Raw genomic sequence first — 26572 nt, 5'->3', positions numbered from 1 at the left:
AACAACGGCTTGGGAATGGGGAGTACTCTCCGCTGCCAGCTAGACACAACGATAAGATGAGGCGGGGAACGGTAAAAGTGAAATCTATGTCATAATTCATCCGTATCCAACCACGATAGACGTCGGTGAGTGGTATACATGCGTTTCTGCGCTTGGAAGAGTGTTTCAGGGAGCGGCTGTCGTGGCTGACTCGGTCGCACGGGTGCATGTCGCACAAAGCTTGGTGCGACAGGCGCCTGTCGCACCAAGCTTCGTGCAACAGGCACCCTGTCGCACATAGCTAGCAGTTGAAGGTTCAGTGATAACTCGATCTCCTCCACACTCCCACCTCCTAATATTGCTCCACACGCCGCACCGCACGTGTGCAACCCACCTTCATTTTTCTTGTATGTTTCATAGGTCATTTCCACATCTGTAGTACCATTCAATTTCCGATCATCATCTCATCACATTGACTACATTGTAGCTCATTGTACTGCCCCTCCACAACACCTTGTGATCCCATGGCGCGTGTCATCTCAACCATCACACGTAAAATCCGACCCGAGTTGTTTCCGGCTGGGTTGTCGGAGCTGGCCAACAACTCCAGCCCAAACGGACGCATTGCATCCGCCACGAGAAGCTTCGTATTTGGTTTGCATGAATGAACAAGGCTGCATGCATGACATGCAAAGCAGCAGCAGCAACAATGGCTTGTTCGCGGTGGCTCCCGACGAGCTCACAGGCGGCCACACACAGCACGGGTGCCATGTTGACTGGGGCGGCGAAGACAAAATGGCGCATGGGCTCGTAAACTTCTACCCGCTCCTTTACGACGACGGCCTGCCGGAGGTGGGCCCCAATATCCTCATGTATAGACGTCCAATATGCTACAGGAACAGGATGCTAAGATGTATCCTTTATCTGCATTTGCACCTGCATCTTGTTGCGTTACCTGGTTCTGGTTCGTAAAAGCCAAAGCACAAGAAGAGCCAATAGCAATCGACAGATATGGTGGCAGCATGGTGTTATATGCATCAAGGTGCAGTTGCAAGTGCAGATGAATGCCATTTTAGCTAGCTATTTGGATTTTGGATTTTGATATTATTATCAACATGATATAAGGAGCAGTTCTGTGACTTAATAAGTATGTTAAAATGGTCTACTTATATTATATATGTTATTTAATCAGCATTTAGGATGGGAACGAGCTGATCAAGAGATCAAAGTAACCCAAGCTATAGCTAGCAGTTGACTAGATCTCTTCATTCACTTGAAACCATTTTGACGAATTGGAAAATGATAGTGATCAATTGTGCGACAAGCGCCTGTCGCACGAAGCTATGTGCGACAGGCAAAGCTATGTGCGACATGCGCCTGTCGCACATAGCTTCGTGCTGATTGTCCAACGATTCGCAGCAAGCAACTGCACTGAAACTCTCTCGCAAGTTTAGAAAATAACTTGTACCACTCAGTGGTGCCGATTGGTGTTGGATCCGGATGAATTATGATCAGATTTCACTTTTACGGTTCACCATCGGCGTTTACTGTTGCCTTTTGCCGTCGCCGGTGATGATTCAAGAGTGCAAAGCTGCGTTTGGTTTGATAAAAGGGGAGAAAGAAAGTTGCTTTTGGTTTGTAAACAAGGGTAATTTGGGGAGAAAAGCGTGTCTTTGGCTAATGTTGATAGAAAAAAATTGCGAGGGTTAATTGTGAAAATAGTAAAAGTTTTATGGTTATTTTTATAAATTTCCCTTGTTTCATTGAGGAGGGAAGTTAATTAAATTGTCCATGTTTAAAATGACTTCATCAAATTTATTGGAATAGATTTTGAGGGTGAATGAAGTTTTCCTGTCTTCCAAAAATTTAGAATTAAAATTGTGTTACTACAATTCGCATAGGAACATAAAGATTTTAGGTGTATTTGAAATTGAGGTGTTGTATTTATTAAGCTACAGCTGCTGCAGAAAAAAAAATTATAAATATGAAATAAAAATTAATAATATATAATAAATATAAATTTTAAATAATAATTTTTATAAAATTATAATAATTTTTTTATTGTACAAGTAAAAAATTATATTAATATAACTTTCAAGATATAACAATTAATATTTATCAAATACTTTAATATTATAATTTTTAAATTACAGTTGTCTAACCTGCCAAACGCACTTTAGTGGTTGGTTGGGAAAAACTCAAAAAAAAAAAAAAAGTCAAAAATGTGAGCCGACAAGGAGCTTTTCTTTTCATCTTTTTTTTTTTTTGGCCTTTTTACCGAAAAGTTAAATAGAATATCTATTGTCGTGTTCAAAAACAAGGAACTCAACACTGGCCTTTAAAAGATTTATTTATTTTTATTTGCTTACTGTAGTAGTTGGTGGTGAAAGCGAAAAAATTCCCAAATTTGATTTTGTATTTCCTTTTGTAGAAAAATACTCTGCCTTCCAAGTTCCAACAATCCAACTCATCTTAAATTTGGCTACGAATGACTTACGTTTCGCTTTCGGGTCTTGGCAAATCTACTTGTTTTCTTTTTTTTCTTTTTCCTAATCTAATGATATTCAAGTGTAGAAATAGTTCAAACACTTTACAGCAGACACAAAATTTTACTTTTGTAAAGACAAAAAAAAAAAAAAAAAACATATTCTAATAATTCTTTACTGTAAAAAAGGGACTATCAATGTGGAGTAATTTCTAGGAAAAAAAAAATATTTATGTGTAGTAAAAAAAAAAATTGTTTTCTTAAGTTTTTATTTGGTTTCACAAAGAATCGACAACATTATGCATATAAGTTACATACCCAAAAAAAAAAAGCTGTTATCTATGAATATATTGTTGTTGATTCACTATTGTGATAGTTTTACGTGATAGTTTTACGTGAACGTGAAATCATTACCTAAAATTATATCATAACTCTTTACTATTTTAGTTATATACGAGCAATAGCATGCGCAAAAAGTATGTACACGAATTTTCTTTTATAAGCTGGCGTGTTATCATATGTTATATCACTTTGTATCATCTCCTATAATTATTTTTAAGACAAAAAAAAAAGGTCACTCTGGGTGTAATTTTTATTACCATATAATCAACATTAAGATAATTTGTATATGAGAGACATCTTGTAGTGCTTAAATCCTATTGTTTTAGTACTCTTTGTATTCTTTACATGGTAAATGAAACTCAAACTTTTGAGTAAATATTTATTTCAGTCCTTTATTAAAAGAAAATAATATATTTGGGGCTGGGAGGACTGCAAAACAAATGCATTGTTTGATTCGAAATATTTTATTTGATGGGTGTTGGGAATTTCTTGTACATGATTGAACGTACGCCGTGGATGTGGAATGTTCCAGTACGAGTGGTTCTCAGTCAACGCCAATGGTTGAAAGAACTATGATCACAGGTTTTGACCTTTGACTGAACCCAATGAACAAAAGCCACCCATTGATTTTGATTTCACACGTTCGTATCGTTTCAGACGGAGCACATAGAGGCCCAAACAAATAACAAAAAGACTTGACAGTCCAGGTGTGGGTCTCTCGGACGAATCAGCGAGCCTCGTAATCTTTCTTCTACAAGATCTATTGTCTAATGCGTAGGTCAGGTCACAAGCCCAACAACATCAAGCAAGAATTTCGTCAACCATTTTAGACCCTCGGCAATTACCATATACGCTGCTGCTGCCTCGTTTACTTTCGAGAAATTTTCAAGGTTTTCTGATACTTGGAGAGAATCTTGATGCCACTTGGCAGATCACGGCGAAAGTTGGGCCAATATAGATTCTTTTAAGCCGAAAACTAATTCACTTCTCCACCTGATGGATTTTTGGGGGGCAAAAAACCAACAATTCTTTCCATGTTTCATAATTATCGCATTAATGATAACATCTAGTTAACAACTGTGTAATAATTTATGGGTGTCCAAAAACACAATCTTTATTGTATAGTTTTAAAAACCTAACATTACTTTTTCATATTAAAAAAGAACAACTATTAAAATCTTCAAGATTTACTCAAATTGTACACGTAGCATAATAGATGGTTATATAAATCTATTTTTGGAGAATTATGTTGGCATTTTCTCATTATTAAAACCAACAAAAAAAAAAGACACAAACAGCATTCAATTTTCAGCTCACAGTTTCGATTGGTGAGAGAAGATTTCCTGCCTTGCGAGAATAAATCATGAGCACCAACACTGAAAATATAATTTAAATTGGTTAAAGTAAACTTCTAACAGTTAAGAGTTAGCACTAATGGTGTATCTACTAATTAGTAATCTGAATGAGCTGTAATCAAAATGGAGTATAATTAGAATGGGTTGGAATCGAAATGAGAAATGGGAATCATAACAAATTATTTACTTTATCTGTGGGAATTGAAATGAACTATATTATTATTAATGTGTTTATTTTATCTTAGAATCGAAATGGATTGTTACAAGCTATTAAATTAACCTTAATTGATTATTACCATTAATTATTATTATTATTATCACTACTACTACTATTGTAATTAATAATAATAATAATAATAATAATAATAATAATAATAATAATAATAATAATAATAAAAATATTAAGATTTAAATGGGGTAATATGGTTACTTTAGGTAATAGGATTTTCATTCCCACCTCCCCCTATGAGAATGAAAACTCTAGTAATCATTCTCAATTTTAGGTGGGTCTGCCGCTTGTTTCCTATTATACCTCTCATTAAGTAAATAAACACATAATTTATTCTCATTTATCGATTTCTATCTCTATTCCCAATAAGGAAACACACCATAAACGTGATCCAAACATATTCATGTAAATCCTTAATCATGCAAGCATTAGCAGGTGGCAGACCTACAACTTGGCTGACCAATTTCCAATCATGCAAATCTTGAATCATGTAAGCATTTCTACCTCCCACACGAGAATGAAAACTCTAGTAATCATTCATAGTTTTAAGTAGCCTTGCCAATTAGTTCACATTTCATCTCTCATTTAAGCAAGTAAACACATCATTTATTCTCATGTATTGATTCTTATTAAGTAAACACACCATAAATGTGATCCAGACAGATTTGCAAATCTCTAATCATGCAAGCATTAGCCAGTGGCGGACCTACAACTAGGCTACCCAATCTAGTTCAAAAAAGAATCATTCGTACCTTTATGATTTCATTAATTTTATATAATAATAAAGTTTTTATTTTATTTCAAATGTCCTTAATTCAATTACATTTTTTAATTGAAATTAGTGACTTATTTTATAAAATAATTAATTAATATATTTATTGAATAGATCGAAATATTAAGGGCTAAAATGTCATTACTGCTTTAATATATTTTAAAAAAATCTAATTAAAAAAAGTATGTCAAGCTAATATAAAATTGTTACTAGTATTAAAAGTACTTACAAAAACAACATAATAACAATCATCAACATTTTCATAAACTTTTTATTTGACTTTTGAGATTTCATTTGTTAAATACATTAACTAAGAGGACAAATTAGAAAATAAAATTTGTATATTTTGAGAGTTTCTTTTATTAGAAGAATCATCAGCATTTAACTCTTCAACGAGAGTTAGAATACCTGACAAATAAATAATGACATCCAAATAAATTCTTTATGGGTTGAGTTTAGTTTATTATTAAAAATTTTGACTAATTATACTTTTAGAATTTAAAAGATGAATAAATTTTAATTGTTTAATTTATTTAAGCCTAGTAATTAAGTACTTGACTTCAAACATTAAAGTTGTACTTGTAATTTTTAATTGATTGTATTTATATGTATTGATTTATTTTAACTTAAAATTCTTAATTGATTTATTAATTCTTATATAATTATATAATATTGTAAGTTGTAAAGTCATATTCTACAATTGATTTTTTTTTAATATTTGAATTGCCTATTATTTTTTATTCTATTTTTATAATTATTTTTCGTTTGGAGTTCATATTAATAAAGAATAGACTCTTCGTATTCCCCTTATTTAATAAATTTATTTCTACTTATAAATTTTTATACTCACTTTCAAATATAATTTTTTTAATTTACCCAAGATAATGTATATTCTTGGGTCTGCCCCCTAGCATTTGCTCTAAAGACGTGATCTAAGCATATTCAAAGCACTAGGCCATTCGAGCAGTAGCCTATGTGATAACTTACTCTCTCAAGTCTTAACAATATAAACCGCATAGACATTTTTTTTTTTTTGTTGTAAATCATCCGGTGTCTCGCGACCGGATTGACTAATTCAGATTCGGAGTGTAGTCATAGTTAAGGCTCTTTACCCCTCTCAAATAGTGTGTTTAATGGGGATCGAATCCAAGAACTCTTCTCACAAACTCAACCTGCGCTGCCAACTGAGCCACAACCATTTAGTTGAACCGCATGAACCGCATGAACCGCATGGACATTAAGTATGATAGACGAAGTCATAGTATACGAACACTGTGCGGTTTCCATAACCTAATTTTGCATAATGGTTAATGGGATATTTATTATTCATTAACAATTATGCAATGCAACTACCTAATTTTTTTTTTTTTTATTTCCCCCCCCTTTTTGAGCGTGGTATCTCTCTCACTCCCTGCCTCAGTTTTAATAAAACCCGTGGGTTTCGCGTTGGCCGCAAAACCACAACCAAAACCATGGGCAGTTTTGTGTCCGCAAAAACTAAAACCTGCGAAACCAAAACCGGTTGCTACGCTCTCTGTCCTGTCTATATCACGCCACCTCGGTCTTTTCAAGCCAAAAACAACACCCACCTCTTCAATTCTATTCTCTGGTTTTTGAAGGAGAAGTTTCTTCGGCTTCATTTTTCCAGAATTTGGTGCTTTGGGCAACTCTATTTTCTTGGTTTAATCATCAAAATTACTGGGTACGTTTTGTTTTCATTTCTCAGTTTTATCTTTGGAAGTCAATTGTTTTGGCAGTGTAAAAAACATATTCCCGACTGGGTGAGAATTTGTGTTTTGTAAATTGAAACACAAATATCTGTGTCCTTAAGTGGCCAATGACATTTCTCTCATTTGGGTTTTTACAGTTTTATTAAATTTCTGTAGAATTAATATTAGTTTGATGGAACCAAATGGTTTACAAGGTGGGTTGTTTTCTGGTATTGCTTCAGGAATGCTGGGGCTAGAAATGCCATTACACCCACAATCACAACCACAACCACAGCCACAGCCGCAAACACAACAACAAAACCCTCAAACAAACCCACAAAACCCTCACCACTATTCCCAAATGGTTGCATTTTCACATCACCCTCATGATACTGAGCTGCATCACACGCAAACACAATCCCAGCAATCCGTGAAACAGCAACATGGCTACTTATTTTCTTCCAAGCAAAAGCAGCAGCAGCTATCGCCGCTCAGTGATGAAGATGAGCTTGGATTGACCCCTGATGATAGTGCTGGAGATGGCAAGAGAAAAGCATCTTCTTCTCCCTGGCAGAGAATGAAATGGACCGATAGCATGGTTAAGCTGCTTATTCTGGCTGTTCTTTACATTGGTGATGAAGTTGGGTCCGACGGGAATGATAAGAAAAAGACTGGAGCTTTATTACAGAAGAAAGGGAAATGGAAATCGGTTTCGAGGGCTATGCTGGAGAGAGGGTTTTACGTATCTCCTCAGCAATGTGAGGACAAATTTAATGACTTGAATAAGAGATACAAAAGGGTTAATGAAATCCTTGGCAAAGGAACTGCTTGCCGTGTGGTGGAGAAACAGAGTTTGCTCGAGACGATGGATTTGACACCCAAAATGAAGGAGGAAGTGAAGAAGTTACTCAACTCTAAACATTTGTTTTTCAAGGAAATGTGTGCTTATCATAGTACTTGTGCTCATGGTAGTGGTACTGGCGGGACTCCTGGTGCCAATCACTCGCCAGAAGTAGCCACAGAGCCCTCTGTGGTTCAGCAACAACAAGCACAGCACCGGTGTTTGCATTCACCAGAGACTTCCCAACTTGGGGCCAATTCAAATAGAGCTGAAATGGAAGGAACAAAATTGGTAAAAGTGGGGAGTGATGAAGAGGATGATGTGGAAGAGGACGAATCTGATGAGGATGATTATGACGACGACGATGATGAGGCAGTAGGAAATTCGAGGGGCCAACAAAATGGGCATGGACAGGAAGATGAAGATGAAAACGATGAGAAACTGTCGAGAAAAAGGCAAAGACAGGGTAGCTTACCTGTACCAGTGTCACCAATGGTGCTGCAACTACGTTGTGAAGTGAGCAACGTGATTCAAGATGGGGCCAAGACTTCATGGGAAAAGAAGCAGTGGATGAAGATGAAGTTACTGCAATTAGAGGAGCAGCAAATAAGTTACCAATACCAAGCTTTCGAGCTTGAGAAGCAGAGGTTAAAGTGGGTGAAGTTTAGCTCCAAGAAGGAGAGGGAAATGGAGAAAGCAAAGCTGGTGAATGAGCGGAGGCGGCTTGAGAATGAAAGAATGCTTCTTGCTCTTAGGCAGAAGGATTATGAAATGCTTGATCAACAGCAGCATTCTTCAAACAAAAGGAGTGACCCGTCTTCCATTACAGGATAAAAATGTACAATACATGTTCAAATGATGTAAAATATATAGATTTAATAGCTTTCTTGTTATTTCAGTTTTAGTAATGAAGTCTGTTACTTTCCACATAGATCCTTTCTATAATTCTGTTTTTCGCTTTATGCTGTTCATCACAGATTCTAGGATGTAGATGTATGATTTTGTCAGGAAGAATAACTAAAAGGTACATCTCAAGAAGACTGAATTTCTGCTGCCTGCTAAGTTGAGGCACTTTTTGAACCGACAATCGTTTCATTAGAAGTCAAACGGACGAACCATTAGGCCACGGGCGCGGCAACTCAGCTTCTCTTTTAATATTTTCCCAACAATAAACACGAAGGCAGTCAAGAGTCATTCATCGTAGATAAAGACACTCCTCGCGAGCTGGAGCGCAGCTGAGATCCGGATGAGACTGCAAAACGGCAAAACCAACTGAAATTGTAACTTCAAAAGGTTGCATCACAGTACCAAATTTATAACAATGTAAAATCATAATACATACAAAATAATTTGCAAGTTAGTAAAGCATCGTAAGACAGTCAAAATTAATCAACTTCTAGGTTGGCTCTGTTTCGGGTTCTCAAAAATTTTGAACCAAAACTTTCTTCGAGGCATTCAAAGAAAAAACTTAACATTTGCTTCATAGAAAAAGCTTTTTGCATAAAAAATTAACATCCAAATCTTGAACATTCAAGTTCATTTTTACGCAACATAATTCCCACAATGATCAAACCAAAATCACTCATCAACTTTGGGAAAAAAAGAAGAAAAGAAAAGAAAAAGAATTTGATTAATGTATCTAGCAAATGAAAGCAAAACAATTGGATTACATGAAGAGAGAAAGCAAATGATGATAGATTTTTTTTTTTACGATCACGTGCTTCTCTGGGAAGGGCTTCTCCAAAAGCTAGTACTGTGAAATCTTCCCCACGTCTGCTTCCCCAGAACCATCTTTCCTCTCAGACTCGCATCTGAAAAAAAAAATTGTAAATATAGTAGAACCTTAATAAAATAGTAGTCCCGGGATCATAGAAAATCTTTTGATTTAACTAATATTAATAAATATAAAGATAGTATCGCGTTCATAATATAAATTTTTATAAAATATAAAGATTGTATAATTATTGTAGTGCTTTGAAATTGTATGATATGATTTTGGTTTTGGGTAATGATTAAATTATTAAAAGTGTAATGAATAATAATAAAAAGGAATAAGCTGAAGATGACAATTTTATTATACAAGTCATTCTCAATTTCTCATGCAAAGAAGCACCTAAAGTAACGTTGACATTGAATAATTCAAAGCGAGACTACTACACCGGATCTTCTTACAGCATTACAAAAAGTTAGAGATGAGATTTAAATCCAAATCAATTTCAAAAGAAGCAAGCAACACTAAATACTCATATACATATCATATATATATTTAGTTTCAATTTAGTTAATTAATAATTTATAATATCAATTGGATCCAATAGAAAAATGAAATTTCTTTGAAAACTTATTGTCGAATAAATTATCAAATTATTAATTTATCATATCAACCCTTAGTTGAGATCTACAAAAACTATTGTTTAATCAAAATTTACTAATTTATCAACTACTAAGTTAACGAGATTCTGTTACATACAACACGGAGGGTGAATTTGCAGCACAAATCCTCACACCCGCAGTTGCACTTCTTCTGCTTCAGCAGAAACCCTTTTTCAATGAGATCCTCAACAGGCCAGCCGGTACTGCGGGGTAAGAAATATGGCCAGAATTCTTTGATAGCTACAACCTCCGATACCCATCCATATCACATCGCACATTAACAAGTACTACAAACGAAAATGATGCTTCATTTCATTGCAATTATTTTTCTGAACGTCTTATACAGCATCTTCCTGGAGGTCCCAACAATACTACTAATGAAAATGATGCATCTGAAATCCATTATTAATAGCCTTTATAAGTGCATGATGTGGCTTGCTTTGACATTCAGTGAAAACAAATTTAGGGATATCGTGTGAATTTCATACTTAAAAAAAACTAAAATATCTTTCCCCGACTTCCAGTCTGGGAAGTTTCATAATTACTAGTGCGCTTTAAATACAATTTGGCCATAATAAAAACCTGGAGATATACCTCACAGGTGCCAGCAACATGGTCCACCACCGTTTTCAAAAAATTAGGACAAAATAATGCCACAAAACATGGGCAGTACAAGCATTTTAGTCTTCGAGCTCAATAATCTTAACCACAGATGCATCACCGACTTTCTGGCAAACAACAACTCGATCATGCGACTTTATAACTCCTGAAGCCTTCCCGTGATCAAGAGCAACCTTTAGAACCGACTCATTCGTGGCATTTGTAGACTCCGCCTAGAAAGTCACAATGAAGATATCAGATTTCATGAAAGTAAAACAGAACACAAAAAGAAAATAACAATAATAATAAAAAGGCAGAATCAATTATCCAATTACTTAAAGAGTGGCATTCATGGTTTTCTTTAATGTGTTCAGAAGATAATATTATAGACAATGATATAACATAACGAATCTACATTTAACTCAAAGGTTTAGATCCACCTGGGAGTTGCAACAGGCACTCAGAGCACAATAAACTGGTCGAGTCAATATACAAAGTTTTGAACCAAAGATCAGTCCTAAGCAACCTAAGGAAGGCCAGGAGGCAGTCTTGCCAGGGTCATTCCATTTAACAAACAAATAACATAGACTTTATCACCCCTATGGCCTATTGAAAGAATTGCCCAATCCAAGAGTTTCACCAGGCTGTTTCTAGGGATCATTAGTACCTTTTAAAGCATGTTAAATCCCCCACTAACCAAGTAAAATAACAAGATTGATAACTTACAGGATGTCGAGGATCAGCAAGCATAGGGAAGAGACCTCTCACAATGAGTGATTGCCTTGCCTGTAGATTGATTTAAAAGAGAGGAAACATATTTTTCATTAACTTGGACACCCAGGGAGGTAGATATTTAAGTTCCAATAATAAGATAAAACAGGGAATGGATAAATGCAAAACACTCTACTACAGTAAATGAATTATAAATTGTCAAAGTAATACCTCAAAGGCTCCACTAAAGCTCCATTTTAGTTGATTTGTCTTAAGGCGTGGGATCACAACTGATAGAACCGGCATTGTTGGCCTGTACTTGGCAATCAATCTGCAACATGTACAAAATGTATTTTGAGTCATCAAGTGAAGTCAATATGAAAAGCTGAAAAAAATTAGAAAATCAACTAGACGGTAAAACCTGCCTACAGAAAAAGATGAGTACCTTGCAGCTCTTCCTGATGAAGTGAAGCATATAATAACAGATGCCTTCACTTTAATGGCTGCCCTTACCTAAACAAGAATTGAAAAATAGCCAGTGAGAATTTCTCTTAAGCAATACAACTATTCCAAATTTAAATCAAGAGTTGGAATTGGAAAATAAAATAAAACAACAACAAAATCATTGAAACAGATCACAAAAGAAAAACAAAGTCATTACCGCTGAAGATGCGATAGACTCTAAGTGGGTCATTGGCTCTCCAACGCATTTGACGGTCTTCTTGAAATAAAGGTCCTGGTTGAAAACCTTCTCTGCCTACATGCATTAGGGAAAAAAGCGATAACATTGTACAACGAACATAGAGAAGGAAAAACTTACTAATCAGTGTATTAGTACTTCAAATTCCAGAGTAAATTACTGATTCTATTTTTAATTCACAAGAAATTAAATCACCCTGAATTCTGAAATGAACACACAGCAATATGCACCAAAGCTGATAGATTAGTTTATAATTACCGTTACATATGGAAAATTAATAATAAGCTCTGTAGCAGCATGAAAAATTTGTTAGTTTCCTTGTGCTGGATACAAGATGGCTTTCATGCGCAAGAGATTCTCGCAAACTGGAAGTCCAACGGATGAGGGGAAAGATCATAAAGGAAGAGAAACATTATGCAACAGGGACCTTTTCCCATCTTTTTCAGATATATAGAGCAATATCAAAACCCCAGTGGTTCTAGTTGTGGGTGAATAGTCATTTGACTCCCCCCCCCTCAAACACACACACACACACACACAGAGAAACTCATCACATGTAGTTTTAAGAAATATCTATATCAAGAACTCATCACATGTAGTTTTGAGAACATAAGCCTGATTACAAGTAAATAGGTTCATTAGGGAAAAGATGCTGCTTGAACTTTTTAGTATGAGCATTAAGCATGCGCAGGGAATATCTTTCCATGAAAACACTGCTTCCTAACTGATGTAAATAAATAATTTACCTCAGCACAAATTTTACCAACAATAGAAATAGTTTCTACGGGGTACAATCCACGCAGAGTCTCAGCACCAAGAAGAATCGCATCACTTCCTGTGTGTATAAAAAGATATAACCTTTAAGTCACAATTACATCTGTCATATTTGTAAACAACTCAGCCAAATTCCAAACATGTTAAAAGAAAATCAATCATAAGAAAGTGTCCACAATAACCAAATGCAACTATCTCCTTTGAAGTAGGAGAGTTGTAGAAAGGTCTCAAAAGCATTAAGAGTTGAGGATGCAAGTGATTAACACACCATCTAACACAGCATTTGCAACATCAGTTGCTTCAGCACGAGTTGGTCTCAGGTTGTCAGTCATACTGTCCACAACACGGGTAACCACTGCTGGCTTTCCCGCCATATTACACTTGTAAAGGGCAGCTTTTTGAAACAAGAACACCTGCAAAGTATATAGAGGTCCATTTAACTCATACATAACATATTGACAGTTCATGCAAATAAACATTTCACAATTAGAATAACAAATTATAAAACCAGTTTTTTGTAAAGAAAAAAGAATGGATGTAACAAGTACTTCAAGAATAAATTAAGAAAAGAGAGAGAGAGAGAGAGAGAGAGAGAGAGAGAGGGAGAGAAGGTTCGGAGGTATTTTGCATTCCATCTTAAAATAAAGTAACTTTTAACCATGGTTTATATATCACTACAATCTCTACACGTTAGCAACTTCTGCACATCTTCCAGAAAAGCAAGTACATGTACACCACACATCTTATAAAACCAGCACATTGGAAGTGCAAAAGTAACAGTAGCAAGTTAATGCTTTGACCAAGTTAGGATTCTAACCTTCTCAGGAGGAAGATCGATTCCCAAATTACCACGGGAAAGAATAATACCATCTGCTGCTTGAAGGATCTCATCAAAATGGGTCAAACCCTAGAAGGAAAACATAAATGCATACAAACAAATTCAACTCTTTGAACATCAGAACTTGTACAAAGAGCAAAATCAATCTTATTAGAGAACAATGTGCACTAGTCACCTCTATATTCTCAATCTTTGCAAAAATTTGAGTTTGACTGAGGTCACCCAACTTGGAGAGATACTCGCGAGCCTGCATCACAACATAAAAAGTCCTGTTATCAAATTATTTAGATAAAATGAATAAATTTCAGAGAAATTCAGCATGAGGATCATTTTAGGAAGATGTGATAACAATGGCACTAAATCAGGAACGATAATTACTTGGCGCACGTCTTCTGCATGTCGCGTATAGGACAATGAGAGGAAGTCAATTTTGTTTTGAACTCCCCAAGAACTAATGACCTGAAACATCAGGAAGAGCACAAAATTATAGGGCAGCAAGCCAAACATTACCGAAAAGGAGAGAGAAAACCTACAGTATATTACATCAAACACTAAAATCTAGTCAATCAAACCTATGATTTACCTCCTTATCTTTATCAGAAAGAGTTGGCAGTTCAATACGAATTTGAGAGGCATGTAAAGTGAAAAGTGAACCAGCCAACGTTGCAGTATTCTTTATCACACAAGTTACATCATTTCCTTTCACTTCAGAAACCTGATTAAGTCCAATAAAAAATCATCAGCCCTGCATGAGCCATAAGTAGGTTTCCTAAACTCTTATGACAGAGAAAATGTAATTTACTTCTTAAAACAATTAATTTCCCAGAAACTAAACTCTCTAGTCGATACAACAGAGCCTTCAGCATGCAGCGTGTTGAATATCTCTTACCTCCAGCCACACAGAAGTAGTCTCACTTCCAGTGAACAAGTATTGACCGATAAAAATGGTGTCTCCTTTCTTCACTGACTGCAAAAACCAAATTAAAGGTTTTATTTGTTACACCATTTCACCAAAAAAAAAAAAAAACCCTATACCAACTCAGGGAAAAACCAACAATTTCCCAGTAGCACTGATCAACAAATATTCACGTATGAAAAATAACGAACATCAATGTAAAAAAGGAAACAAGTTGAAAACCTTAGCAAGTCCATCGAAATTGATGGGCAAAACTTGAGAAGTGGCTTCTTGTCCACAGTCAGGTGTGAGAACAACAGAACCATCTGCCTTAAGTGAAATTGCCTTCTCACTCTTATTAACAACCTGCAATTCGGGACCCACTGTGTCCAACATAACCTGAAAAACCACTCACTAAATTTATCAGCACCATTCCGAAGCCAAGCTCAAGACAGTCAAGGAATGCATATAAATTAATCTCAAACTCAAACTCAAACTTACAGCACAAAGCTTCTTAGTAGTCTTAACTGCCGCCTTGAGATTCTCCAAGGTCTCTTGGTGGTATTCAGTATTACCCCACGAGAAATCGAATCTAGCCACTGGTATCCAAACGACAACGTTGCATGCATCAGATACAATTAAAAGCAAACAAAACTAGCAGCTTACTTCTAAATTCTAAAACGCTGTTACTAAAAACAAACAAACAGAACAACAAATTATTAAAAGAAAAAAAAAAAGAATCTACCAGACATTCCAGCTTTGAGGCAACCGGATATAACATCAACAGATCGAGATTTAGGACCAAGCGTTCCGACAATTTTGGTCATTGCCGGGAAGAAACTCTGCACAATTAATCAATTAAAATCAACAAATCTACGAATAAGAATCTGATCGTAGCTGATTCAAAATCAAGAGAAAAAAAATTGATAAAATAAATAACAAAATCGAAATCAAAGAACCAGAATACTCACGGCTTTGGATGGCTCCAGGATTGAAGCCATCCTGATTGGCTCCTCGAGAAGCAAGTGACTTGAATGCATCTTTCACTGAACAGAGAGATACAGAGAGATACAGAGAGAGTACGAGAGATGAAAGAGGCAGCGGTTAGCGTTGATTAGAGTGTTTTGAATTTTATTGTTTATTCGTTGATTAATATTTACGATCGTCCACCTTAGAATATGCTTCTTTGGTATATATATGCTTTCTTTTTTCCCTTCGTAGTTCGCACGCCGCTCCGCCACCGGGGCTAATAATTTATTAGTTTATTAATTTTCCAATACTACAGTATTATGTGGTAAGACGAAACTTGGTTCCACTACGACCACCTGATATGACCTTTTCAATGGGTAATTTTCAGCTTCATCCCCTGAAGTTTGGGGTCCCTTCACTTAGGTAAAATGTATAAAAATATTTCCATTTTACACCCCTACTGTTAGTATAAAGTTTAGTATATATTTAGTATGTGAGGGTATTTAAGTAATTGTATGCTAAATTATTAAATATTAAAAATATTTTGAATTTTTGCACTTTGAAAATGAAACATGTCAGAAACATTATTATGTCCAATGGGTCCGCTAGGTAATAACATAAGCATGTTAGTGTTTAACGTATTTTGCACCAAATTGAAAATAATGATTTGTTTAATTTTTAACTTCACAAATCAAAAAATCAAATTGATATCACAATCACAACACCTAAGAAATGCATTAAGCGAATTCGTTGCTGTGACGAACAAGATGTCGGGGAAGTAATCATAATCAAGTTTGACAGGAACTGATGTAAGAGTTCAAATTGATTTGACGGCTGTGAGCGAATACCGGTGATGACCAAGAACCCACCCACTTGCAATGGAGCCATATGCTAGGTAACTAAAAGTTTCCTTGTTTGTTGTATTTTTTTTTTTAACTTTATACTAATAGCAGGGTGTAAAGTGGAGATACCCTTATACATTCTATTTGAGTGAAAGGACCACAAACCTCGGGGGATGAAACTGAAAATTATCCCCTTTTCAATTGAAGATCTCACGTATTACACGTGGCGTGATTGTATGAAATCAGAGAGAACACGTACTGGGTTCACATTTGATTTCATGCGGCGACGAAGTTTGAATGTACTTCAATTAATTAATTGGGAAGTATTGGGGTTTCTTGGAGAAGGGGGTAGGGTTACGATCCCGCGATTGTGTGGTGCGTGAGTAGGAGATGCGATCCTCTTGTGCTGTTCATAAAAATCTGCACGTGTTAATGGTTAGTTGGTGGGTACGGTTTCAAGGGGCACGGGGCGTGACTTGTTGAATTGCCCTTTGCTCAAGCAGAAAGTGCCTCCGGCCCATGGTTATGAAAAAGTACGTAGACTATTTTATTTAATGGGTTGATTTACGTTTAGTCCTCGTGCTTTGTTAAAAATTTAAAACAAATTAAAATTTTATGAAAATAGTCACACAAAACCTTGTGGTTGAAAAGTTCGGGCATAACCCCTTGGACCAAATCTAACATAAGAGTTATTTGACAATATGAGAGTATTTTGTATTTTCAAATAAAAAAATTACTTTTAATTGTATATAAATTAGCTTAAAATAAAAAATAAGGTTATTATTATCATTGTTAAAAAACCAACTATAGCTTTATCATCATATTATGCTTAATTTCATCATGCTAACTAATTTTATCAAATTTTACTCTATTCATAAAAGTTTACCATCCGTAGTTACATATAGGGAAAAATAATGATTTATAATTTATTTGACCAAAATATTTGTCTTTCTTCAAGTCTATTAGCAATTTTGCTTTTAATTATATAGCAATTTTGCTTTTAATTATATGGGTAAATCAGCTATCTTAACATTTTGTCAACCTAACACCAGCGTGTTCCAAGTTGATCAAAGAAATATTGTGAAAATATGGTAGATTTAATTGATTGATTTAATACGTAAATTCTCAAGTGCGGATGATTAAATATAAATTTTATGCGAATTCCTGAGTATATCATATAGTGTTTTAATAAATTCAACAAAAATATAATGTAATAGTGAAGTCACATGAAATCTATATTTAAACATCTACGTAGGAGAAGCTCCCATACGTAAACTCTTATTCTATTTAAATTTCTAATAAACAGCAAGGTTTTGGGTGTAAACTACCTAAGATTCAGCTTTACCTCACCTGGTTTTGAATTTTGATCATGTAGGAGTCAATTTAAAAGTTCAAATCAATTACTATGGGCTGTCGGTTTAAGTTGCGGTCCCTTCGGGAATCCAGACGACCAGAAGATTTAATTATTTTCCTTCTTCTCTCTTTTTGGTCTTTTCAAGTTTATTTTCGACTTTCAAGAGTTTTGGGGCCATCGAGAACGTCTTTCTTTTGCATTTGGTCAAAGTTTCTAGAAGATTGATTTAGTGTGAGAAAATTCTAACTCGTGCCATCGTGGTACATTTTTTATTTTTTTAATTTTGACTTAATTATAAGATTTCAAAATGTCTTAAAAAACAAAATCTACGGTGGCTCAAGCGGCATTGACAGAAAAAGACGTGTAATTGGAATGTCATGGTCATCTAGATCTATAGCTGTGCTTAGTCATGATCATAAACATAGCTGTAGACTGTAGTCACAAAATATAAGCAGGTTATTAATGACGCTTATGTCATAAAATACAGCACTTAAAGTTAAAAGAAATTGAAAAAAAATAAATATATTACCAAATAAACAAAAGAAAATAGAAGATCAGAAGAAAACAATAAGGCACGGCTATTTAAAGCCCAACAAGGGGAACGTTGCCAATTGAATATCACCGCAACTGATATTAATGATTTTTATTGTTCTTTGAATGCGAGATTTTTATGAAAAAGTATTTTTTTTTTTAAATTTCATGGTAGAAGAAGTATAGAAATTGTGCTACCGAAGTGCACAGATTACGAACTTCATCATCAATTCATAACAGTTCTTATGGTCTCATGACTGGGGCTGAGGGATAGAGACAAACAAACAAGTACATACTAATATACTAAATAACTTCATAAGTTTTTATGCAGATATGATTGAAAATAAATTAATTAAATACGATTTTTTAGAGAATAAATTTGTGGTGTTGTTGAAGAAAATTCAAATTATCTAAAAATACCAATTTTAAAGATAGATCTTACACATAATTCTTAAGTAGGAATTACAAACATGAGAGGTAAATATTGGTATTTATGAGTGAGTTTTCCACCCATTCAAATCTTTTTAAAAAATAATAAATCTTTAAAATTTCAAAAAAATTGAGCCAAAAGATAGTAAATTGTAGCTTAATTTTTTTTCCCTAAATAACAATTATCCTTTTGATAATCTTTTTGAAAGCATCGTTTCAGTAATTTAATTCCTCAATAAATACTTTCAATTATTTTTTATTTTTAAGAAAATACTTTTAATTAAAATTTTAATACAATGCTCGATTTATTAAGGGCCGTGGCAAGATGGGGTCCACTTTTGCGCCCCTGCCATTGGCCCATTCGATTTACTCGTCTCGGCAGCAACATTACCAAAAATGTCTAGTGTTGGGCCCCTCCCACGTGTCAATCAACTTGAGCATTACTTAACGGGATCGTCACATTCCGTCACGGCAGATTTCACCAAATCCCACGACATAGCCGTTCCGTTACACCTCTGCCTCTTTCTTGATAACTTCCTTCAACGTTCCACATCGCCGTCCTTAACGTCGCCGTTCATCAAACAAACCCTAACGGCGAAACCTAACCTTAACGTCCTCTAATGGCCTCCTGTGACGACGATTTCCCTCTCCTCGGCGACGATCACCACCACCATCAAGCAAATCCTAACCACCCCCACCACATCTTCCAACAACAGTCACCCTACGCGCCTCACCGGTTCGCTCCAAGACATGCGCAACAGCCCCAGTCCCAACAGATTCCCGATACCATCGGCGTCCAATGCGGGGACGAAGTAGAAGGAGAAAACGACGCCGATTCGGCTTTCACTTACGACAACAACAGTAACAACCAGGCGATCCTGGATGTGCGTACGGAGAAAAGAAAAGATAGAGAAGATGTCAACAATGGAGACGTCACTAACACAGGTTCTAGTCCTAGCCCGAGTCCTAGTCCGTACACTTGCAAGAAAGCGAAATCTTATTCGAACGAGTACAGGAAGGATCGCGAGGAGTGGAGCGACGCCGCGATCGCGTGCTTGCTGGACGCGTATTTGGATAAGTTTACACAGCTGAATCGGGGGAATCTGAGGGGGAGGGACTGGGAGGAGGTGGCGGCAACGGTGAGTGAGCGATGTGAGAAGCTGAACAAAAGCGTGGAGCAGTGTAAGAACAAAGTTGATAACTTGAAGAAGCGCTATAAGCTGGAGCGCCACAGAATGACTAATGGCGGTATGGCCGCAAGCCATTGGCCTTGGTTTAAGAAAATGGAAGAAATTGTTGGGAATTCCTTGCCGATCAAGACTGTCACTGACGATGATAAAGCCAGCGGTTCCTCTACTAATTCAATTCGACAAACCAAGAGGTATATAATTCAATTGATGCTTCATACTGAATTCTTTTACCTTAAATTCTTACATATAATTGATATTACTTTTGGTAGATATGTTGCAGCAACACCGATCCCAACAGGTCAGATAAATAACGTGAAGGCCAAGCCAAACCCTAGATGGCGGAGAGTAGTATTCAAAATTAGTGGTGTTGCTCTTGCTGGAACTGGCCAAAACAATATTGACTCAAAGGTTTATCATGACTCTGGTTATTGACATTTTTGTCAAGTTAACAGTGAAATCATTTTGACGTTTGTTCTCTGGACTAAAGCCTATGTTAAATTGATTAATGTTGATTGTCAGGTGGCCATGCTGATTTCCAGAGAAGTTGCAACTGCTTGCCGTCTTGGGGTAGAGGTACTCACTCCCTTCGTCATTGTTGTCTGCAAGACTGGAAATTTGATTGCAACATACTTCTTTCTCGTGGTTTTTCAGGTGGCAATTGTTGTTGGAGGTAGTAATTTCTTTTGTGGAGATACATGGGTTACGGAAACAGGTTATGATAGATCAACTGCATATCAGATTGGGTATGTGGTGGTTGCTAGATTTTGAAGTATTGTGTAATCTTCTAGTTTCCTAAAATATGCAAACTTTTCTTTGGATTGGATTAATGCCTAATGAAAAGCATGTTAGATGAAGCATCATCATTGGGTCGTTTGTGAATTCATCTTCATTCTTTCAACTGCTTGCCTGCAGAGAGAATGAAACCATTGGTGAACTTTTTATGACATCCTTCTGCAGTTGCATTTTCATGTATGAAACCAGAATGAAACCTTAGAAGGTCTAATGATATAGTGCAGTGAATGTTATTACTAGATAACATATGTGTCTTTCATTTTAGTATCATCTGCTCTTTAAAGTCCTAAATTCTCATAATCTCATTTCTTTCATAGGCGACCATCAATAGAAAACTATCGAAAACCAGTTGTAACCCTAAGAACGTAGCATGTATGCAGGATAATTCAGAATTTTTTAATTTGCCTTAATTAATAATATACATGTCTGTCAAGAGTTTAACCTTATTAATGTCCTTTAGCTTTCACATGCCATTGAACTGTATTTGCTATATTTTTTTTATCCCTTAGAAAATTCCTTGGGAAAAGGGAGGAATGTATGTTTGATGGTGGAGGGGATCAAATGGAGATGGTCTTAACTTGAACATTTGACTGCAATCAGTACAGCAGCAGTTCGGTGGTTCCATGCTACGAGTTAGATTTGATTGGTTTAGGTAGAATAATATAGAACAGAATTTCTTTCAGTGCTATTTGTTGATTGTGATGCTGCTTGATAATGTTGTTGCTATTATTGAGTATGTTGTTCTAATCAATCAGTGACTTTCTGATTTGTTTCAGCATGATGGCAAGTGTGATGAATTCTGTACTGCTTCAGTCGGCTTTTGAAAAGATGAGTGTTCAGGCACGTGTGCAAACTGCATTTACATTGCCAGAGGTTACTGAACCATACAATAGGCAACGCGCTATACGACATCTTGAGAAAGGAAGAGTTGTAATATTTGGTGGTATTGGTTCTGGAGTTGCGAATCCACTCTTTTCGACTGACATGGCTGCAGCTCTCCGGGCTTCAGAGAGTATGATTCTGCTCTAACTATGGGCTTTGCAAAGCTTCTGATTCATTGAATTTTAGCTTTCTGTGTCCTCTCTTTCTCTCTCTTTCTCACTCTCTCTCGGCGTCCTATTTTTTATTTATCTGTAAACTATGTGAAACTCTCTGGCTTCCCCAGTTCATGCCGAGGTGGTCCTCAAAGGTACCAATGTTGATGGCGTCTATGACTGCCACTCTCGTGACAACAATGCTACGTTTGAGCATATCTCATTCAGGGAGTTGGGCTCTAGAGGTGCAATACCCATGGACTCAACGGCGCTTTCCTTCTGTGATGAGAACAGCATTCCTGGTTGGTACTTGTAATTGTTTTGGGTCAATTTACATTTAAATTTTGATTCAGGCATAGCTAGTTTATTTGGTCGCCTTTTCACAGCATCTTGTTTGACTGTTAAGAGGGTTCCCGTAGCAAGATTACATCAGTTATAAAGCTGTTCAAAATTCATGGTCAAATGATTACAGTATTCCATGCTTGGGTGTCACATGCCATGATGAGTGTGCTGTTATTGGATTATTTTTGGGGGAATTGATGCACCCAACTAACCAGTTTTATTTTGTGCAGTCGTGGTGTTCAATCTTCTGGAGCCTGGAAACATCTCAAAAGCTATATGTGGAGACCAAGTTGGTACATTTATTGATCGGACAGGAAGAATGAGCTAGTATGTGGTTCTTTACTTGGTATGACCTCTGACTGTGTCTGTTATGGTTCAGTGGACTCTTTAAACATCAATTAACCTTAATTTTGGCTCGACCAGGTTGCACTTTTTTCTTGGTACCCGTGAGTGCAGAAGTAAGGGTTTGACTTGTCTTATAACTGATTATCCAGAGTTGATTGCTTCATTGACGATTTGCATCATAGTTTTGGTGCTGACTTATCAGGAATGTTAGTTTGGGGACTAAAAATAATCCAGATTAATTAACGGTTGATTGTACCTATAGTAGGTTTAATGTAAGTAATGTTAAGAGTCATATCACAGATATATTAATGTTAAATGGGGGATAGAGTTGCAAGTCATTAGGTTTCGGAATTCTGTATGCAGCCATTTGTGAAAAACTTGTATGATTTTAAACTTCAAACAATCTAGAGTTAACACAGATCCATGCTGTGTGCGGAGATTGTCTGAGATATGAAATTTGTCTTTGTATAAGACAAAATTCTTGTTCTTGGTGGCAGAAGCACTTTTCCTTTTTTTTTTTAATTCATAATATCCAAAGCTCGACAAGGTGTCAAAATTGGGATTCTCCAAGTAAATCTACTAGTGTAATAATTGGGATCCTTGAAGCTGATCAAAATTTGGTAGTTGGTTTCTCCATTTTCCAGTGCTAATTTGAGCTAATCTGAGAGAAGCCATGGCAGTATAACAGAAAAGTGGAGAGAAAATCCAGGAGGTAAACCCAATCCAATCAGTTCAATCCCAGAATTCCAGTAATAGCATTATATGTTCTCCCACCCCCCCGCCCCCTTCCTTCGGTGTCATATATAACGCTAACAAAAGTTAATTCCACATATGGTCAGTTATGGCTATTAGTTAGCGCTCTTTCTGTTCATCTCTAAGTAAGTTTGAATTGATAAGTCCGAAACCGAATGATTGAAAATTATTGACCCAGAAATCGTCCGACTAAAAATTAAAGTATGTGGGACGATATTCGTATTTCGTCTGCTTTTTCCAGATAGAAAATAGTGTGATTCACTGTTACGGGAAAGATAAATCGTCCATTTTCTGCCCTTGAATGTGATGTTGAATCACGTAATTTCCGTGTTATTTACATTCATATCATCCCATTTATTTTAATTTCTAGTTGACCAACTTTTTGCGTCGTCAAATTAACTCGTCAAGACTTCAGTGAAAACAGTGTCTGCAAACAAAGCCGCATATTGGAACTGTTCGATAATGTTTGATTTTAACAATGGGGGCAAGATTATCTGATCCTGTTACCCTTAGGCAAAAAGAAAACACGAGGCTTTAAGCATTACAAAGAACAAATAATACAACCATAAGTCTAAGAGGAGAGCCTGCAATACTGACAATTTGCAGCGAGAAAATGCAAATGAGATAATGTGATGATGATGATGATACAACCACCATGGATGATGGAACTAATAATTAATTAAGCACTGATAAATTAATTATACGCGACAGAAAAATCAGTAACCAGCTAGTCCATCTTCAGTGGTTGCGAGGGAAGGAGAGAGTGAATTGCGCGATTCATCGTATTCCTCTCCAAGAGGAGACTGCTCCACTCTGATATCCTCAATCATCTTTGCAACTTCTGCCATTGTAGGCCTCTTTTCAGGCTGTGACACAACACAGGCTAGACCCACATGGAGCATTGACACAAGCTCTTCTTCAATGTTCTTATACCTCAAAAGTTCTTGATCGAACACTTCTGCTGTCCACTCTTCCTTCACCACTGATCGCACCCATTTTGGAAGGTCCACCGCCTGCTCCTCTTCGTCTACCCGTGGACGAGTAGGCGAAGGGTACTGTGATGGAGCTCTGCCTGTCAGCACTTCCAACAACAAGACTCCGAAACTGTACACATCAGCCTTCTGTGAAAGTCTCTTAACCTCAGCTTGTTCAGGGGCCTTGTACCCACCTAATCTCGCAATTGCATGAACTGGATTTAAAAGCAGTGACAGCCCAAAATCAGAAATGCAAGCAACACCATTCTTGTCAAGTAACACATTTGATGACTTGACATTTCCGTGTGGTACTTTGGCTGTACCATACTCTTGATGAATCCTTGCAAGCCCTCTCGCCGCCCCCAAAACCAAGCTAATCCTCGTCGTCCAATCCAACGGAATCCTCCCCGGCCCTCGATTCCCTGATTATCAACAATAATCACATAACTAAGTAAATTAATCTCAGTCAAACAATTGATGTTTTAACGACTCACCATGGAGAAGCGAATGCAAGCTTCCATTAGGCAGATAATCATAAACAAGAAGTTTCTCCTCCTTTGCATAATAATAAGCTCTGAGTTTAACAACATTTGGATGCTTAAGCTTCCCAATAACATCCATATATTGCTCAAACTCCTTTCTTGCACAAGGGTTTGCATCTTTCAATCTTTTAACAGCAACAATGCCGCCGTCATCGAGAACCGCCTTGTAAACAGTCCCAAGACTTCCCTTTCCAAGCATCTCCGCCGAAGCTCTCAACAAATCTTCAAGCTCAAACTGTTTCTTCCTTTCGTAGAACACTAGCTTACTCGTATCCGTCCCACTAGTTCCATCGCTGTCATTGCCTCCATTCGCGTACACCCTTTTTTCGCTCCCATAATTGCTCCCACTTCTCCTCTGCTGCTTATCACTCGAAATTGAACTCCGATCTCCACGACAGCAATAAGCAACAACAAATGAAGTCACCACCAAGAGCGCCACGCAATTGCCTAACACAATTGCCACAATAGCAGCAGTGCTCAGTCCTTTCTTTGATCTGGTCTTTTCCTGACCAAATGCTGGCCTCTGCGGCATTGAACTTGGGTTAGACGGCACTGTTTCAGGAGCCGATGCAACATCCGGAGGTGTGTCTCCGCTGAACGAGCACGCCGGCAAGGGACTAGACCCGCAGAGTCCTTCATTCCCGATAAAGCTCTGCTCACCGAATTTCTTCAACAAACCTTCCGGTACGCGACCGTAGAGTTCGTTGTTTGACAAGTTAAGCTCTTTTAAATCCTTAAGCGAGGACGATAAATCGGGGATTCGACCAGTGAGCTCATTGTTCTGTAACCGGAGAGTCAAGAGCCGGGTCAAGTTCGTCACTTGTTCCGGAATTCTGCCGCGGATGTTGTTATCCGATAAATCTAAGCGGAGAATCCCCTTGAGGGACGATATTTGGTGCGGGATTTCGGCGGAGAAGTCGTTGCCGGAGAGGTAAGCGAGTTTGAGGTTGGTGCAGTTGGTGAGGGGCAAAATGGTGCCGTTCAAGCGGTTGTCGTGGAGGTCGAGGAAGCGGAGCTGGTCGAGGAGGGAGAGGGGGGCGATGGGCCCACGTAGTGAATGGGAGGGGAGGGAGAGTGAAACCACGCGCTCGCTTTTGGGCGAGCAAACGACGCCGGTCCATGCTGCGGCGCACGCGTCGGCGCCCTTCCAGTTGGAGAGGAGGTTGCCGTGAGTGTCGGTCTGGAGGCGAAAAAGCGTGAGGGCATTTGTGTCATTCGGGTGTGAAGAAGAAACGGAGAGAAGTGAGAGAGCCAGAGAAAGAAGAAAGAGAGAAGCTTTCTTCATGCTGGACTCCGGATGAGAGAGTAGGCTTGAGGCCAGGCGGGAAGAGAAGAGTGAGCCAAAGTGTTTTTAAAAATATATTACTAACACATATGATACAAGTGCTTTTAAGACAAATGCTTCTAGGTTTGTCTTTCCATGAATATTTTCTTAAATTTACTAAAATTATCGGTCAACTTACAAAAAAAAAAAAAGGCATAATTTAAACTCTCTCTCTCTCTGTCTTTTTTTTTTTTTTTTTGACTTTTGAAGTTAAAAAAATATATTGTTGAACAATAATGTACTTAAAATAAGCTAATATCACCAACAAGCGCGTAAATCAACTGACATAGGGTTGTTTTATCTTAACTAAGGTTCTCGGTTCGAGACTTGGGAACGTAGTTGCGTTAAATATTTGTTGGGCGTGCTTTACCGCCCTAGTGGTCCTACCCGACTCGAATTTAGATTAGTCGGGGCCCAATGTGATATTCAAATACTAAATGATTTAATACACCGAAAAAAAAAAAAGATAATATCAATGAACACAGGATCGCGGTAGATGGGGATGTCAACGTGCATGAGTTGTCAACAAACACAATTAACGTGTCATC

General features: G+C 37.0%; 4 protein-coding genes and 1 pseudogene across 7 annotated transcripts; 2 read left to right on the top strand and 3 right to left on the bottom strand.

The window, feature by feature from the left end:
- Positions 1-89: 89 nt before the first annotated feature.
- LOC18038794 lies at positions 90-1003 on the bottom strand (annotated as a pseudogene).
- Positions 1004-6567: 5564 nt separating this feature from the next.
- Positions 6568-8643, top strand: LOC18038704. 2 transcript variants are annotated; one of them, XM_024182707.1, is made up of 2 exons: positions 6568-6864; positions 7114-8643. In XM_024182707.1, exon 2 carries the CDS (start codon positions 7116-7118, stop codon positions 8544-8546), a length of 1431 nt encoding a protein of 476 aa, XP_024038475.1. In that variant the 5' UTR covers positions 6568-6864; positions 7114-7115; the 3' UTR covers positions 8547-8643. The 2 variants fall into 2 exon arrangements, with proteins under 2 accessions (XP_024038475.1, XP_024038474.1); XM_024182706.1 differs by lacking the exon at positions 6568-6864 and having other exon boundaries at positions 6872-8643.
- A 1847-nt stretch (positions 8644-10490) lies between these two features.
- LOC18039816 (pyruvate kinase 1, cytosolic) lies at positions 10491-15839 on the bottom strand. The gene is made up of 16 exons (XM_006430270.2): positions 15575-15839; positions 15349-15445; positions 15105-15202; positions 14847-15002; positions 14598-14675; positions 14292-14423; positions 14087-14167; positions 13884-13955; positions 13688-13777; positions 13139-13283; positions 12843-12931; positions 12058-12153; positions 11842-11909; positions 11628-11727; positions 11412-11471; positions 10491-10918 (listed from the first exon to the last, which is right to left on the bottom strand). Exons 1-16 carry the CDS (start codon positions 15641-15643, stop codon positions 10766-10768), a joined length of 1584 nt encoding a protein of 527 aa, XP_006430333.1. The 5' UTR covers positions 15644-15839; the 3' UTR covers positions 10491-10765.
- A 3358-nt stretch (positions 15840-19197) lies between these two features.
- On the top strand, positions 19198-22951 carry LOC18037939. Of its 3 annotated transcripts, none has more exons than XM_024181983.1 (8): positions 19198-20109; positions 20188-20326; positions 20438-20485; positions 20570-20661; positions 21487-21722; positions 21876-22046; positions 22317-22432; positions 22510-22951. In XM_024181983.1, exons 1-7 carry the CDS (start codon positions 19349-19351, stop codon positions 22412-22414), a joined length of 1545 nt encoding a protein of 514 aa, XP_024037751.1. In that variant the 5' UTR covers positions 19198-19348; the 3' UTR covers positions 22415-22432; positions 22510-22951. The 3 variants fall into 3 exon arrangements, with proteins under 3 accessions (XP_024037751.1, XP_006430327.1, XP_006430330.1); XM_006430264.2 differs by having other exon boundaries at positions 20438-20491; XM_006430267.2 differs by having other exon boundaries at positions 20438-20661.
- A 677-nt stretch (positions 22952-23628) lies between these two features.
- Positions 23629-26065, bottom strand: LOC18037938 (leucine-rich repeat receptor-like protein kinase PXC1). The gene is made up of 2 exons (XM_006430263.2): positions 24653-26065; positions 23629-24580 (listed from the first exon to the last, which is right to left on the bottom strand). Exons 1-2 carry the CDS (start codon positions 25983-25985, stop codon positions 23901-23903), a joined length of 2013 nt encoding a protein of 670 aa, XP_006430326.1. The 5' UTR covers positions 25986-26065; the 3' UTR covers positions 23629-23900.
- Positions 26066-26572: the final 507 nt, after the last annotated feature.

The sequence above is a fragment of the Citrus clementina genome, unplaced genomic scaffold, assembly GCF_000493195.1.
Source record: "Citrus clementina cultivar Clemenules unplaced genomic scaffold, Citrus_clementina_v1.0 scaffold_6, whole genome shotgun sequence".
NCBI lineage: Eukaryota > Viridiplantae > Streptophyta > Magnoliopsida > Sapindales > Rutaceae > Citrus > Citrus x clementina.
The sequence above is the reverse complement of the archived record's forward strand: the minus strand, read 5'-3'. Positions and strand labels throughout refer to the sequence as shown.

Bases quoted from the DNA above. Each gene is read 5' to 3' on its own strand.
- LOC18038704 (XM_024182706.1), top strand. From the start codon at position 7,065: ATGGAACCAAATGGTTTACAAGGTGGGTTGTTTTCTGGTATTGCTTCA.
- LOC18037938 (XM_006430263.2), bottom strand. From the start codon at position 25,985: ATGAAGAAAGCTTCTCTCTTTCTTCTTTCTCTGGCTCTCTCACTTCTC. The intron at 24,581-24,652 runs GTGAGTCGTTAA...GTTGATAATCAG, and splicing joins CTTGCATTCGCTTCTCCATG to GGAATCGAGGGCCGGGGAGG.
- LOC18039816 (XM_006430270.2), bottom strand. From the start codon at position 15,643: ATGCATTCAAGTCACTTGCTTCTCGAGGAGCCAATCAGGATGGCTTCA. The intron at 14,676-14,846 runs GTTTTCAACTTG...TGGTTTTTGCAG, and splicing joins ATTTCGATGGACTTGCTAAG to TCAGTGAAGAAAGGAGACAC. The intron at 13,284-13,687 runs GTTAGAATCCTA...TATACTTTGCAG, and splicing joins TCGATCTTCCTCCTGAGAAG to GTGTTCTTGTTTCAAAAAGC.
- LOC18037939 (XM_006430267.2), top strand. From the start codon at position 19,349: ATGGCCTCCTGTGACGACGATTTCCCTCTCCTCGGCGACGATCACCAC. The intron at 20,110-20,187 runs GTATATAATTCA...TACTTTTGGTAG, and splicing joins TCAATTCGACAAACCAAGAG to ATATGTTGCAGCAACACCGA. The intron at 22,047-22,316 runs GTTGGTACTTGT...TATTTTGTGCAG, and splicing joins TGATGAGAACAGCATTCCTG to TCGTGGTGTTCAATCTTCTG.